The sequence below is a fragment of the Scyliorhinus torazame genome, chromosome 2 (genome assembly GCF_047496885.1).
Source record: "Scyliorhinus torazame isolate Kashiwa2021f chromosome 2, sScyTor2.1, whole genome shotgun sequence".
Taxonomy (NCBI): Eukaryota; Metazoa; Chordata; class Chondrichthyes; order Carcharhiniformes; family Scyliorhinidae; genus Scyliorhinus; species Scyliorhinus torazame.
This window is the reverse complement of record NC_092708.1, coordinates 241476962-241493973: the sequence shown is the minus strand read 5'-3', so window position 1 is coordinate 241493973 and position 17012 is coordinate 241476962. Positions and strand designations below refer to the sequence as shown.

The 17012-nt window shown below is 45.3% G+C and overlaps 1 protein-coding gene across 2 annotated transcripts in view; it reads right to left on the bottom strand.

Moving 5' to 3' along the window:
* Positions 1-17012, bottom strand: part of LOC140396830 (cysteine-rich motor neuron 1 protein-like) — a 419037-nt gene that overhangs the window by 155214 nt on the left and 246811 nt on the right. For both annotated transcript variants that reach the window (XM_072485588.1, XM_072485597.1), the window contains exon 3: positions 2016-2258. In XM_072485588.1, the coding sequence (XP_072341689.1) occupies positions 2016-2258 (243 nt within the window). The remainder of the gene's footprint in view (positions 1-2015; positions 2259-17012) is intronic.

Genomic DNA, 17012 nt, shown 5'->3' with positions numbered 1-17012 from the left:
GTACACTGTTGGCCTGTGTGACTACTTGTTTTCATATATCAAGCCAATGTGACTTTTAATTTAAGTAGAAGCATGTGCGTGATTTAATGAGGTGAAAGACCCCTTTCATTTCCTTTTACTTGGCCACACATGCTGGGTAACCTAAAGGTGTTGACTTGTGCAAAGGAATTTTTATGTCACTGCGCGATAGAGCAGCTTACATGTCAAGCTTATCAGTTATTTCTGCTACTTTCTTGGTTGGCATTTGGCTTGTCTAGCTCATCCTTTCACAAAGGACGAATCAAGATCACACCCCAAAACAACAAGAGGGCAGCACAGTAGCACAATGGCTAGCAATGTAGCTTCACAGCGCCAGTGTCCCAGGATTGATTCCCCGCTGGGTCACTGTCTGTGTGGAGTCTGCATGTTCTCCCTGTGTCTACGTTGGTTCCTCCAGGTGCTCCGGTTTCCTCCCACAGTCCAAAGACGTGCAGGTTAAGTGGATTGGCCATGCTAAATTGCCCTTAGTATCCAAAAAGGTTAGGAGGGGTTATTGAGTTACGGGTATAAGGTGGAAGTGAGGGCTTAAGTGGGTCTGTGCAGACTCGATGGGCCGAATGGCCTCCTTCTTCACTGCATGAACTATGTTCTATGTTCTACCCAGCCTTCTGCAACTTCTTCTAGAATCACGTCCGCGTTTTTGCCTCATAACCAAACCAATAGAAATCAATTTTTGTTCTTTTCCGGATTTAAATGTATACTGTTAGTGATGGCCACTGTATACACCTATGCTACAATGCAAAAATGATATCCAATACAATGTGAATATTAATTCAGTCAACAGAGTTTTGATTTAATAACAGCAATAATGAATCTTCTCCAACATGGTATGGTTCTAGATGAGTTCAGAGGGACCATTTAAAAAAAAACAACTGCGTTTTTTTACAACTCACCCCAGCACTTATGTCAGTGATTTACATCTCCCTAAACTTGTCATAGATTAGCTAAGTAAATTGGCCAACTAGGTGCAATTTCTGTATTCCACCAGTACTTTCGATCTTGCAATATGTTCTAATAACTGAGCAAGGAAACTGTGAATGGGTTTGGAGTATATCAAATATACATTCTGGGCATGATCTTTCAGCTGTTCCCGGCGGCAGGATCTTCCGGTCCTGACGATCACGCATCCCCACTACGGGTTTCCTAGTGGCATGGGGTGGATTCAATGGGAAATTCCATTGATAGGGCGGGACCAGAAGATCCCGCTGCCAGTCAACAGCGGGCCACCCCCCACACTGCCGAGAACCTCTTCCAGAGAGTTCAAAAACATGTTGAGGCCTAAGCAAAATACTGCAAATGCCGGAAATCTGAAATAAAAACATCGAATTCTGTAAATACTTTGTAGGTCAGGCAATATTTGTGTATAAAGACACAGGAATAAAGTTGCAGGTTAATTACCTTTTGTTAGAATATAAATATAACATCAGTCCCTTTTCATGTCCATCCCTATTTATTAATCAAGGCAAGTATGAAGTTATTCAATATTTTACTGGGTGCTGTGATGGAAGAGTTAGGGTATGAGAGGGCTAAACCTCAAAGGAATGAGTAACTCTCTCTTCCTTTTATTTTTTTTAAATACACATCAGGTGTTCAGCAAAGTGGGATATAGAATGCTTAATCATTAATGTCACTCTTTTGAACTTCAATACATTGCGTATTTTCTATAAACTACCGAAGTCAAATTATTTTTAAGAATAAATTTGGAGCACTCAATTCTTTTTTTCCCAATTAAGGGGCATTTTAGCTTGGCCAATCCACCTACCCTGCACATCTTTGTATGTTGTGGGGGTGAGACCCGTGCAGACACGGGGAGAATGTGCAACAGTAACACAGGAGCCGGGATCGAACCCGGTCCTCAGCGGTCTGAGGCAGCAGTGCTAACCACTGTGCCATCGTGCTGCCCTCCGTGATCAAAGTTTAACCCTATTAACATGAAATGCGCAAAAGACAAAGTTTCTATTTTTTTGCAACATTACCTGGTCTGCACTCATACACGTCACAGCACTCTCCTGGTATCCCTGTTGCTTCGGAAAGTGGAACTCGTTGGTGAGCAAAAGGGCAATTGTCTTCTTTGCAGGCTTCCTTGTTACACTGGCAGGCACTTGGTGTTGGGCAGCACTTGCCTGGTGGTGTGTATCCTTTGATAAGTATTGAATCCTCAGGGCAAAGCGATTCAAATTGCACTGGGCAGCGCTCACTGGAGCAATCCAATGTGTCCCCTGAATAGAGCGAGAGGAACAATGTAAGAGGTTGTATCCTACTGAACTGTGAGTAACTGCAGTACAATATATCATTTTCAAATACAGATTAAAATACATACCATTAACTTAGACCGAGGCAAAGTGTCAATTCAGATAAAAATATATCAGTAACATATACAGCATTTACCATTTTGAGGACCACGGTTATTTGAACTATTGAAATAATCTACTCCTCCCATTTTTGTAACATAAAAGGTTTGTATCGGACCTCTGAAGGACGGGTAACATCAACTCAGCAACTAACATGCCAACACATTGGATTTTAGAATTAAGGGCATATATACAACTGTCTCATCTCTGAAACTCACTACAACACCTTGAAGTGGTGTTCAAGGTGATCACAATCCTAAAGAAAGCTAAATTATACAGATGAATTGATTGGCTTTTTAAAAAACTACTTGAACCTTTACAACTTTAATAACTTATGAACTTTGGAAAGGAATATTTGTGACACATAGTACTGGAGTGGTGGCACTGTGGCGCAGTAGTTAGCACTGCTGTATCACGGCACCCAGGACCCGGGCTGAATCCCGGCCGCGGGTCACTGTCCGTATAGCGTTTGCACATTTTCCCCGTGTCCACGTGGGTCTCAACCCCCACAAGCCAAAAGATGTGCCTGGTAGGTGGATTGGCCACGCTAATTTGCCCTTTAATTGGAATTTTTTTTAAAAAGTACATATTGGAGTTAAGGGACCCCTCTAATTTGTCACACTAATTGTGTGATATCCAGTATTGAACATGCAGCAAGTTGTTTCAGCTACAGTCTGCATGGAAATTTGTCCCAGCACAAGCTTAATTTCTGAATCAACGTATCCATCTTTCTTCATGACCACTGTCCGAGCCAGAGACTTCAGAAACTCGGCATTCTGCATCACCAAGTTGAGCGTCCTACTCCTATTACTGAGCCCAACTAATTTATACTATGTAACAGTTTCCATCTCCGCCACACCCCATCTTAAATGTTGCTGAAACCTCATCCACATTTTGCTTCCTGTTAGACTCACCTGTTCCAAAGCTTCCCTGACCAATCTCCCACTTTTTCACTCTCCGGAACCTTGAGCTCATCCAAAACTCTTCAGCTGACAGTATCGTAACTGTTCAGCTGTCATTGGCGGCATTGGCCTCAGTCCGGTACTGCCTAGATTTTCAGTTTATATCCTTTCAATTCCCCCCAGGACCTTCATATCTAAATAACCTCCTCCAGCCCTCAAAGCCCTCTGATATCTGTAAACACCTTCCCATTCCTGCTGCATATCTCCAATCAATTCACCATGGTCAGCAGGGCGTTCATAGAGTCATAGAGGTGTTTACAGCACAGAAAAGGCCTTTCAGCCATTACGTTTGGACCAGCCAAAAACAACCACCTAAGTATTCTAATCCCATTTCCAGCACTTGGTCCATAGCCTTGTTTGCCTTGGCTGCTTAGGCTCTCAAGCTCTGAAATTTGTTCCCTAAACTTCTTCACCTCTCCATTTTCTTCTGAAGGACTTTTTTTTTGACCTGTTACAACACAATCATCCATGCCTTGGTGTCAATTTTTTTGGGATAATGCGTCTTTGAAGTGCCTTGATATCTCTTAACATGCTAAAAGTGCTATATAAGAGCAAGTTATTGTTGAGTGGTCAGTGTATTGCGTTCAGGCGCTGAAATTTAGTTTCAAATATTAGCGAGGTGCTGTGTTCATTTAGGGGAAGATTTCCTGGCTGGGAGATGAGACCTGGTTCCATTTTTGCACCCACATGCTAACACCCTCAGGAAACTTATATACATCACATTCACTGCAGTTCAGAAGAATGAAGGGGATCTTATAAAAACCTATACAATTCGAACAGAACTAGACATAGAAGGATGTTCTCGATGGTGGGGGTGTCCATAACCAGGGGTCACAGTCTGAGGACACAGGGTAGACTGTTTAGGAAAGAGATTAGGAAAAATTTCTTCATCCAGAGAGTGGTCAGCCTGTGGAATTCACCATCACAGAAAACAGCTGTGGCCAAAACATTTGTTGGCGGGATTCTTCATCCCTCCAGCCAACCAATGGGGTTTCCCATTGTGAGCAGCCCCAAATCCCGGGCATGGGCACACTGCCGGTATAATGGAGGACCCCGACAGCAGAGAATCCAGCTCTGTATGTTTTAAAGAAGCCGTTAGATACAGCACTTGGGTGGGATCAAGCTATCGAGTTGGATGATCAGTCATGATCATATTGAATGGTGGGGCAGGCTTGCAGGGCTGAAAGGCCTCCTCCTGCTCCTATTTTTCATGTTTCTATGTTCTTTAATGTAGGTAAACAAGCATTAGTGTTTCTGAGGAATGTAATCAGACAAAATTTGACACTGAGCTTAAGAAAGAGTAACTAGAAGAGATGACTCAAAAGAGCGAGGTCTTAAATGAGAGGGGTGGTGGCATGATGCACCGCTTGGCTTCAGCATAAAAGTAGATTTGTTAAATTGTGCTTTTACCCCATGTAAATGCACATCGACAATACAACAATTTCCATTCCACAACTGCTGCCGAGCTTGGGACAGTTTTATGCTGCCCATTCGTTCTTCCTTAGAACGCAATCTTATTCATGAATGTCACAGAAGACTTTCATTCCAAGAGTTTGGGCTGGATTTAAAACCAAGTTTTAGAGAAAGGAAGGAAAGTATTTAAACTCAACTCTCTGGCTGATTATTAGTTTAATTTTTTGACTTTGAGCAATGCAGGGAATTAGGTTATACATAATGTAAAAGGAAGTTTCTGATAAGCAGATCTGGTGCTATCCTGGGATAGTCACAACAAAAACGGTCACAAGTAACCTACAAGGCATTGAAAAATGGTCATACATTTTCCCTGTATTAAATTCACATATACGCTGAAAACAAGTTTACACAATATGCTTCAGGCAAAATTAAGGAGATTGTTCAGTTATTTTTTATAATCGCAATATAATGTTGACCTAATCCAATTTAGACAATTACTTTACTTATTTAATTAACTGAAGCAGCAATAAGAACCTATTCCTTTGGCCATGTGGAACTAATACTGTGCACAGAACTCTGTGCATTTGTGTAAAAAGGCCAGCACACTATTTTGGATTTCTCAAATTTGCCGAGACACAAGTTCAAATAAGGAGAAAGTTAGAGAGCATACATTCTTTGGAAGATTTGCATCTTAAATCCATTTGAATTTGAACTCTAGCAACTATGCCTTAAAGGAACATTCCTACACGGGCTGCAGTCTTTTCTGACATGAAGTTATTGAACAGCACTGCTTTTGCAAATCTGTTCAATTAATGTTAACCGTTTCCTTCTCTGGACTGTAATAGTCTGCCAGCTGTCAATGAAGGAACCAAATTCAAAAGGGAAAACACCTCTCCCGCAAAAACACATGGGCATTACAAGCTTAGTAATGTACAAGCACTGTATCTGTGTCCATGAAGTAGTCACTGTCAAGTAATTGGCTCATTTGAAGCACATACATGTAATTCCACCTCACCATCCCATCTTTCTAGTTGTACACTTTCAATATTAGAATTGTGCCAGGAATTAGTCATCTGTTGCCTTCAACATGAGGCCAACAATGTCTTTCAGCTATAAAAGAAAGGCAGGACTTGCATTTATATCAGCACCTTTCCCAACAAATGACATCCCAAAGTATTTCACAACCAAACCAATATTTTCAAGCATACTTCCTGCTGTGACGTAGGAAACACAGCAGGCAATTTGCACATAGCCGAATTCCACAAAGGGCAATGAGATGAGAATTTGTTTTAGTGATGTTGGTTGAGGGTTAAGTACTGATTTAGACACTATGGGATCTTTTGCATCTATCCAAGAGTGTAGGCAGGGTCTCAGCTTAATGTCTTTTCTAAGAAACAAATTGCTGGAAGTGCAGTCCCTCAGTACTGTCCTCTGGTCTGGTGTCAGCCTTAATTAGAAGTTCAATGGCACAAAACTCAGATGGGACGATGAAGAGTAAGCAAAGAGGCAGCCTCACAAGAGCTTTATTGGTCAGAATGTCAGTGGACAACTCAACCGTCTGCAATAGCTCGAGTCAAATGGCTCAATTCAGGATGGAATACTCTTAATTCCCCTGGATGAGTGCAGTTCCAACAACACTCAAGAAGCAGAACAGAGGTGATGGTGTAGCGGTATTGTAACCAGATTAGTTGCCCCAGGGTATATATCTGGGAACCTAGGATTGAATCAAATAAAAATGTGGAACTAAAAGTCCAGTGATGATCACAAAACCATTGTTGCAAAAACTCATCTGGTTCACTAATGACCTTTAGGGAAGGAAAGCTGCAGGGCAGCACGGTGGCACAGTGGTTGGCATGGCTGCCTCACGGCACCGAGGTCCCAGGTTCAATCCTGGCTCTGGGTCACTGTCCGTGTGGAGTTTGCACATTTTCCCCGCGCTTGCGTGGGTTTTTCCCCCACAACCCAAAAATGTGCAGGGTAGGGGGATTGGCCACACTAAATTGCCCTTAATTGGAAAAAATGAATTGGGCACTCTAAATTTTAAAAAAAGGAAGGAAATCTGCCGCCTGAACCTGTAGGATCCAGCTCAGGTGACTCTTAAATGCCCTCGGAAATGGTACACCATTCAGTTCAAGGGGCAATTAGCGTGGCCCAGCCAGCAACATCCACAACCCAAGACAAAACACCTTGTTTCAACTGCTTTGACTTGGGTTAGTTACTAGAATATGTAATGTGTTCTGCAAATATAAGAACCATCTAAAAAAGGATTTGCATTTAGTTTCATACTTAATAGTTTATCTTCACCATCAATACTTTCTTACTCTTGTATCTTCCAAGTTGCACTTTTTGGATATTTGGATGTATAACAGCACAAGGATAGGGCTGTAGGTGAAGAGATGGGAAGGCTTGACTGTATGTGCAATGTGGCAGCACCGTAAAAGAAAGTCGAGCAAGACAAAAGACAAGGTTGAAAGAGTCAGGCGCAATAAAAATAGCCAGATATAAATAACGCAGGGACATGGTTAAATAATTGGATCCATTTAAAAAAAAACATCATTCTTCCAAAATTAAAATCCTGGAAAAATTGGTGTGGAAAATGTGGCGATCAGCTTGAAAGAATCAAAGGAGGATTTGGCAAGCATAAACCTGCCTGCGAGCTACTTTGTCAGCTGTGGAAGATGGGAAAATTCTGAAGTACAGAGGTCAGCACTTCAAGCATACATAGAAACTATAAAAGGGGGACTTCCGGTGACGGCGGGCGGGAGGCAGCCACACATTGGAGGGCTCCCATTCGGGAACGGCATTTTCGGGGAGTAACGCCCGGTCCTAGGGCCAGCGACGGCAGTAAAAGTCGGGAGATAGCGCAAGCGCAAGGAGAAGAAGGATGTCGAAAATCACCAAAAAAACGGCCGGGAAAAAAGCGGCTGAAAGTCCGTTGGAGAGGGGAAAGGTCACCGCGGGGTCAACAATGAAAATGGAGGCTGGAGCACCGGGGAGGCCGCAGTGCTTACGGCTGAAGAACTAACTAAGGTGATGGCTGCGGAATTCCTAAAGCAGTTGGCGCAGATTGAGAAATGTATGGAGATGGTGAGGAAGGAGATCAGGGAGGTTTTGAATGTGCTGGTGGAGGAGGCGGTTTCCCCGGCGAAGACGGCGGTGGCGAGTGCAGTGGCGGAGGTGCAAGAGCAAGGGGAGGCGCTGAAGGAAGTGGAGGAGACGGTATTGCAGCACGGTGATCAACTTGCCTCGATGGGGAAGGAGATGCGGAAGGTGATGGACACGAACAAGAATCTGCGAGGAAAAATGGAAGATCTGGAAAACAGATCCAGGCAACAGAATTTGAGGGTCGTGGGGCTGCCCGAAGGAGTTCAAGGACCGAAGCCGACTGAGTATTTTGCCGCGATGCTGGCAAAACTACTGGGGGAGGGGGAGGACCCCTCCCGATATGAACTGGATCGGGCTCATCGGTCGTGGAGGCCTGTACCAAAGGCGAGTGAGCCGCCAAGGGCAGTGACTCTGTGCTTCCGTAGGTACAGTGTGAAGGAGAAGGTCCTGAGCTGGGCCAAACAGAAGCGGGTGGTGCAGTGGGCTGGAGCTGGTATACGTGTATACCAGGACTTTACGGTGGAGCTGGCAAAGAGGCGGGCTGCCTTCAACCGGGTGAAGAGGGCACTGTACATTGGCAAGGTGCAGTGCGGCATTGTATATCCAGCGAAGCTGAGGGTGACTTACAAGCTCAGGGACTTTTATTTTGGAACGGCGGAAGCAGCGGAGGAGTTTGCGAAAGCAGAAGGACTGTGGCAGAACTGACAAATTGAGGAATGGTCATGTGCCGATGTAACCTCATGACTGTATTTTCTTCTTTTGTTTTGTATCACTGCGCGCAGGTGTAGAGGCTAAAGGAGCCAATGTTGCATATATTTGGACAAGGGAAGGGACGGGACGTTCACTCGAAAGGAGGGCTCTTTGGGGTGTAGGTGGATATGCGGGGTTTGTGTGCTAAAAGGGGATCTTTGGGCTTTCCTAAGGCCGGGCAAGGGGGAAAGGGACCCGGGTGGGGGCCTCCACGCTGGCCGGTTTAAGCCGGCCAGTGAATGGGAGTGAGGTGGGAGAGGGGCTGTGGCCATCGGAGCCTGACAGAACGGGGTCCGAGTGGTCTAGCCGGGGTGGAAAGTTGGAGGGAGGGAACCGAGGTTGGGGGAGGGAACTGAGGTTGGGAGGAGGAGTTTTACAAGAGGCATTGGACGGGAGGAGCTGGAGGCTTGGGGGGGGGGGGGGGGGGGGGGGGGGGGGGGGAGTACAACTTTGGGTTATCATGTACGGTACTCTCTTAGAGGCTGGATGGCGTTGGTTGGGGGGTGGGGTTGGTGGGTGGAGAGCCGTGTAGATTAAGGGTGACTACGGGTAATCCCTGATTCCTTTTTGTCATTTGTTTATGTAAACAGGCGGGTTGGGGATTGGTGGGCGGATGGGATCGTTGTTATTATGGGGATTGACATATCTTGTTGATTATTGTTTATTGTTGATGGGTGTAAATGTGGGAGAAAACGTGAAAAAGGAGAATTTAAAAAAAAGGAACTATAAAAGGGGACGAAATTTGGTAGACCTGCAGAAAGGCAGCACAGTAGCACAGTGGTTAGCACTGTAGCTTCACAGCATCAGGGTTCGATACCTGGCTTAGGCCACTGCCTGTGCGGAGTCTGCACGTTCTCCCCATGTCTGCGTGGGTTTCCTCCGAGTGCTCCAGTTTCCTCCCACAAGTCCCGAAAGGCGTGCTGTGCTGTTAGGTAATTTGGACATTCTGAATTCTCCCTCCGTGTACCCGAAAAGGCACCGGAATGTGGCGATTAGGGGATTTTCACAGTAACTTCATTGCAGTGTTGATGTAAGCCTACTTGTGACAATAAAGATTAATTTAATTTTAATTTAAGTGGGAGAATGATCAATGGGAGCCATAATCAATAGAACCGAGATGCAGCAATGTGAGAATACACAAAGCATGGCCTCAATGAGAGTGACAGGCTGGAAGAAGCAATGGGAGGCAAAGCAGAGATGGTTTGATGAATTTCTAATTTACCAAAGGTAAATGCCCAATGTTTCTTATTCACATGTTTATAAAGTTTGCAATTGTGGCTGTTAGGTCACATCCTTTTATGGGATGTGGGTGTCACTGAGCAGGTCAGCATTTGCTACCCATCTCCAATTGCTGCAACTGAGTGGCTAACTCGGCTATTTCAGAGGGGCAGCTACATTGCTGTGGTTCTGGCGTCACATGTAGGCCAAACCAGGTAAGGACGGCAGACTTCCTTTGCGAACAACTTTTATGACAATCAAGGAGAGTTTCAGGGTCACCTTCATGAGACTAGCTTTTAATTCAATATTTTTTAATGTTATTATTTTTTAACTGCTTTCGATGGGCATGGGATGAAGGTTGGGTGGGGGGGGGGGGGGGTGAGCTGTTTACCCTACCATAATATATGGCCCACAGGCACTCACATAGACACTCACACAGGCAAAAATAAGATAAATTCACAGAATTAAATACATATAAATGCACTTTTGGCCATGCATCAGATTCACAAAAGCAACTTCTCAGATTAAATAAAACTAGCAAGAAATTACTGATAGGACAGAATATGCACCTGGAGTTGATGTGACTGTAGTGGATAGTGTTAATGCCAACATGTAAAATTAAGCACATGTTGGAATCTATTAATAGAATGAAATGATTTTGAACCAGTAAAATAATCACTGTTTTGTCGTCTCCCCCCCCCAGAATTACAACTACCAATGGTTGGGTTACAAATCTGAAGGCCTGGTTAATACTTAAACTGCTGCATAATTACTGTGTGACAACAAAATAAAGTTAGGTTATGAAAGTATCCAAATCAGGATTAACTCAGCAATTTTGACAAGAGGTTGTTGGTTAAGGCTGTGGGGAGGGGATGAAATTTGTTTGAGTAGCGCCGCTTCAGCCAATTCCCATTGATATCATTGAGGAACATCGCACAGGTAGTGGCCAGTGGCACATTCCATCCTCCCAGGATAATCAATGTAGTTTGCAGCATTGCAGGAATGAATAATCCACACCACCCCCACACCACCCCCATTTGGTTCACTAATGCACTTTAGGGTAATAAATCTGACTTCCTTATCTGTGACTTATAAGTGACTCTGGATGCACAGTTATGTAGTTGATGCTTAAACTGCCCTCTGAGGTGGCCAAGCAAGCCACTCAGTTTAAGGGCAATGAGGGATGGACAACAAATGCTGGCCTTGCTAGCAATGCTCACATTGCATCGAAGAATTAAAAGAAAATCAGGAATATTGTGAGAATCTCACTGAAGATTATGGCAAGCACCTTCCTAATCGCATCAATTATTCCCAGATCAGGGGCATGATTCAAGGATCTTGTATCCCCGATTTGATGATGCAACAAGGCATCATCAAATCTCACGAGATGCCTCTTGCAAGATTTGCATCACTCGGAACGCCTTGCGAAATCTAACGAGATCAATATACTCAAGTGGCCATTAGGCTCATTTAAATATGTTGCCGCCCAATTCTCCCTTGGGCGTGGAACGACCGTCTGCACCTGGCCATGCACTGTTTAGCAGTGGTCCACACAAACATGGACCAGGTGTAATGACACCTGGGAGCGTATCCCATGCTATCAGAGGCCCCCAGATGGTCGGGCTCTGGGCAGGGTGATACCCTGGCACTCCAGCTGGCACCTGGGCACCTTGGCATTGCCAGCCTGGCACCTTGGCACAGCCACCTTGGCACCCTGGCAGTGCCAAGGTGCCAGGTTGACTGCGCCAGGGATCGGGCCCAGAGTGCCCTGCCCTCAAGACTCCCTAAAAGGATGTTAGGGCGTTGGGGGGCCCGGAGGCCATGGGGGGGTGTTTGCAGGGGGGTTGAGTGATTGGGGGTTTAAAAACGGCTTTGGCAGGGCTTTCCCAACAGAGGCCAGAACAAACAACAGAGTCCCATTTGATAGTGGGGTCGTTCTTGACGCTGCAGGCTCCAAGAAAGACCCTAACTATATCTGCTCAAAATGGGAATCTTTTTTGCACGTTAAATCACGTTTTGAATTATGACTTCTAAATCCTGCTTGTTGTGGTCACTATAGACAGAAAAATCGAATGGATGGTGGCAGCTTATGGCAGTGCAGCCCACTGATCATTGGACTAAAATTTGGAATTAGCACATTTTAAGTCGGTTTAGAAAGGCAAGTGGCAAAGAGGCAATGATCTTGACTGTATCAAGGCAGAAAAGGAACAGGATTCCAGAACCACTTCATGTACATTGAGGAAATTTAGCCAAGACAATGAAAAAGAAGAAGAATTCTGATAAGAAGACAGATGCACAACAGGGTGAGGAAAGTACAGAAAATGTTCAGTGCCTTTCAAGACATGTGGGGAAATTGTTTCAGAGTGGTCAGGTTTTAAAACCTGCCGTGTGTTATTTTGTCCAAGGAAGTCAGCAACCTACCCATCAACTTTAATAAGTTGAATGATTACACAAATTAATAGAGGCAGGGATAAGATCTGACTACTGGAGTCAAGAGAACATTTATCTCATAACCAGCTACAGGCATATACTGGGCAGAATGAGGAAAGTTACAGAACACACTCACAATCAGCAACAGATAGGGGGCGGGATTCTCTCACCCCATGGCAGAGTGTCCACGCCGCCGTAATCGCCGTCGCGTTTTACGACGGCGTGAATGGCCGCCCACAGGACTAATTCTGGCCCCTACAGGGGTCCAACACGGCACTGGAGTGGTTCACACCGCTCCAGATGCCGATCCCAGCGTGAACTGAGCACCGCGGGTCAGCACATGCGCAGTGGCGCCGGCGCCAACCCACGCATGCGCAATGGCTTCCTTCAACGCACCGGCCCCATAGCGCAGGGCTACAGGGGCCGGCACGTAGGAAATGAGTCCCCCAGCCAGAGAGGCCGGCCCGCCGATCGGTGGGCCTCGATCGCGGGCCAGGCCGCATTGAATGCCCCCCCCCCTCCCCCCGGGGCCGAAGCCCCCCTCCTCCCCCCCCCCCCCCCCCCACAGACCACCACCCGACCCTTCCACGCTGAGTCCCTGCCGGCTGAGAGCAGGTGTGGTCGGCGCCGGCGGGACTCAGCGTTTCCACGACGGCCGCTCGGCCCATCCCGGGCCGAGAATCGGCGGGCCGGCCGCGTAGACACACCCGCGACCGGCGTCACGCCAACGGCGGCAATTCTCCGCTCTGCATTGAATCCCGTGCCACCGTCAGGGCGGCGTGGACCGGTCGCGGGGATTCTCCGGCCCGGCCCAGGGCAAGGAGAATCCAGCCCAGGATAACTAAATTATCCTGTATTTTCATGAGTCATTTTACAACATTTGTTTAGATAAATTATGATAAGCTTAAGCAGGATCTGGCTTCCAGTTGTCAATCAAACACCATCTATATTGAGATTGAAATAATGGAAAGGCGTAATGCCGGAATGGTTAGAGGAAGTTGCTGTCACAATGGTGAGGAAATGTTACCCAAATATCTTTAAATGATCTAAATGTGCAATTTTCCAACTGATTAGATTCACAGAACCCCAAATGTTATATTAATGGGGGGAATGTTATATAAACCTTTAAGCTCCTAGAAACTTTCAGCAAATTAACTTAAAATCTCACGTCTTTTCAACAGCATCCAAGTACCATTAAATCTGGTTTCCCCTCTTCCTGTCTCCAAATTAACACTACGTGCAATTCACCAAGTTAATATTACAGGTATAATAATGTCTCAAACCTAGCTATCCAAAATCTGGTGAGGTCTGAAATCTGGACATTTTTAAAAAGCTACCATGCATGAATTTGTAATAGTAATTGAGGAGTAAAATAACTTACTGGCTATGGTGAGCAGTCATTGGCTTTTTAGGTTGTCTTTTCCTGCACTCTGAGTGGCCCAAACGCCCCTTGACGCAACCCAAAAACCAGCAAGTTCCAAAATCCAGCACGGACTCAGCCCTGGGGTTGCTGGTTTTTAAAGTGTGTAGATACACAAGTTCATATAACATCCTGAAATCTATAGTGGTTTCTGTTGATACCGTTAATGTCAAGCACAGCCACTATTCACTAGGTGTGCACTTGGAAAATGGGACATAATGAGCTAAGGTTTCCCCCTTTGAGGCGGAATGCCAGGAGGTGGGCCATTTCCTGATGCTTGATCCTGCCTCGAGTACCAATGCCCGCCCACTCTTTTTTCACCCCACACAGTTGGTATGGGCTGGAGCCAGGGCTGCCACCTCCAGAAGTTGGGCAAAGGCGGATGTCAAGATGGACAGGTTTGAAGACCCACCTCCGTTCACTGAAACATCAGACTCCTAGCCCTCACACCCTACCCCCTCATCCACCAAGCATACTCTACCCAAAATTCTTATCCCCTTCCTCACACCCCATAACTCTTAACCAACACTCTGTTTCCCCTCACTTCCATGTCCACTCACCCACACTGTATCTCTCATATCCATTTTCCCATTCTCCAATTGCCCGATACCCCTTATGCACACTCACCCAGTATCCACAATGAACCGAACTGTTAACCCTATAATAATTGAGAAATTTTTGAGATATTTATAAAAGTGCAAATATAAACAGTTATTTAAAAACCACTTCAAAAAATATAACTGTCACAAAATTGTCAAGATAAATAAACTCAGTCCCCTTGACAGCAGTATTAATGATCCTTGCTGAGCTCAATCAATAAATATGGTTTGGAGCTCAGCCAAGCATGCAGAATGAGATTATCTTGGTTAACTCAGCAGGCTATGTGGCTGGTTTATGACGCAGAGCAATGCAAACTGTACAGGTTCAATTCCTGTACCACCTGAGATTATCCATGAAGGCCCCACATCCTTAACCTTGCCCCTTGCCTGAGGCATGGTGACCCTCAGGTTAAATCACCAACAGTCAGCTCTCTCTCTCAAAAAACAGGAGAGAGCAGCCTCTGATCCTCGGGGTCTATGGTGACTTTTGTTTCATTTTCACGTCATGTTATGAAGGAATCTCTGGTTCAAAGCTTGTATTTTTTGAGATGGACCCTATCTGACAAGACAAAATGAAAAAGGAGAAAATGAGAAGGAAACTGACCCTCCCAGTTTCCAAGGAAATTAAAACGAAAACAGAAATTGGAAACCAAAACTTCTGGGGAGACTGAAACTGGTTCAAATAATGAAAGGAGGCAGATCAATCCAAGCTCAATGGAGGTTGAAGATTCCAGTGGTGTAGTACAGGCAGGCTGAAGATGACAAAGTGTAGATCCAGAAGCTGAGAATAAGTTTTTGTTTCTGTTCATTAATGAGTACATCAATGAATCTGCAGCATTCAGACCGGGTTCATAAAAATCTGCAGACATGTGCCAATTTTTCTGAAGGCTGTGGAATTCAGATTGGTTCTGTGCTATTGTCAGCGAGGGATCAGCCAAGCTCCTAGAAGGAGAGGAGCTGAAATTCTTCATGAGGAAGGGATAATTTTGAAGATTTTGTGACTGAGTTTGATGACCTATGTGCTGACTATGCCAATATATAAGATTTGTCTTAGTTGTATCTACCATTTAATGTGTAATTTATTGTTTATACTCAAATGGCCTGTTATTTTCTGTTTAACTTTTGGGTTTTAGAGTATAGGTGATAACGAGTAGCGATACCAGTAATTAAGATAGTGAGCGGGATTCTCCGGTCACCCAGCCGTGTGTTTCTAGGCAATGCGCCATTCGCTGACGGTGGAATTCTCTATTCCCACCTCTTGTAAATGCGATTTCCCATTGAAGCTGCCCACTCCACTGGGAAACGGATGGGCAGGAGTGCGGTGCCAGCAGGAAAAGAGAATCCCAACGGCCGTTCATGTTTGCTTTGTTTTGCTCTAGTACAGTGAAATAACTTGTTTAAAACCATGAAATCCTGTGGCTTCATGCTTCTGGTAAATAATTTGAATGCGGGTTTGCCCTGTTTCAGGATGGGAAAACCCAACACGACATGCCCGATCGGATTGTGTTCACAGCTCCACTTTCCTGTCTGTCCCCCATAACCCACGACTCCCTTGTCTTTCAAAAATCTAACTAACTCAGCCTTGAATAAATTCAACAATCCATGCTTCAAGCTTCCTGGAGAAGCAAATTCTCCTCATCCCTATCTTCAAAGGGTCCTCTTATTCTTAAACTGTATCCCCTAGTTCTGGTCTGCCCCACAAGAGGAAACAGCCTTCTGATATGTAGCCTATCAAGTCCCCTAAGGATCTTATATGCTTTAATCAAATCATCCCTTCATGCTTCTCAACTCCAATGGGTAGAAGTCCAACATTTCTTTGTAGGAAAATCCCTATAGACATGCTGAGTCGAATGAACCTTCTGGGCACTGCTTCTGATGCAATTATATAGTTTTTCAAACAAGGAGCTAAAACTGTACTCAATATTCCTGATATGGTCTCACCATACAGCTACAGTGAAACACCTCTACTTTTATATTCCATTCCCCTTGCAATAAACACCACCATTTCATTTGCCTTCCTGATAACGTGCTGCAATTGCACGCGAACATTTTGTGATTCATGTACCAGGACACCCAGATCTCTGTGCCACCAAGTTCTGCAACCTCTCCATTTAAATACTATACTGCTTTTCTAGTCCATAGTGCAGGGGGAGGTCATTCGGCCCATCGCGACTGCATAGACTGCATAGCACCCTGCCCAGGCCCATTCCCCAGCCCTATTCCTGCAACCCCACCTAACCGGCACATCTCTCGACACTAAGGGACAATTTTAGCTTGGCCAGTCCACTTACCCTGCACATCTTTGGACTGTGGGAGGAAATAGGAGCCCCCGGAGGAAACCCATGCAGACACGGGGGAGAACGTGCAAACTCCACACAGTCACCCAAGGCCAGAATTGAACTAAGGTTCCTGGCGCTGTGAGGCAGCAGTGCTACCCAACGTGCCACTGTGCAGGCAATGTGGACAAGTTCACATTTTCCCACATTATACTCCATCTGCCAAATTTTTTGCCCATTTATTTAGCCTATCTACATCTCCTGCAGACTCCACTTCCTCTTGACAGCTTATTTTCCTCCCTATCATGGTGTCAATATAGGTATCCAGAGCATCTTTAAAAAACTCTCTCTGGTCATGCCCGGCACTACAGGGGTTCTGGGTGGGGGTGGCAAAGGTGCTTTCGAAGGTGGTGGGGGTCCGGGTCGAACCAAGCTGGGGGTTGGCTATA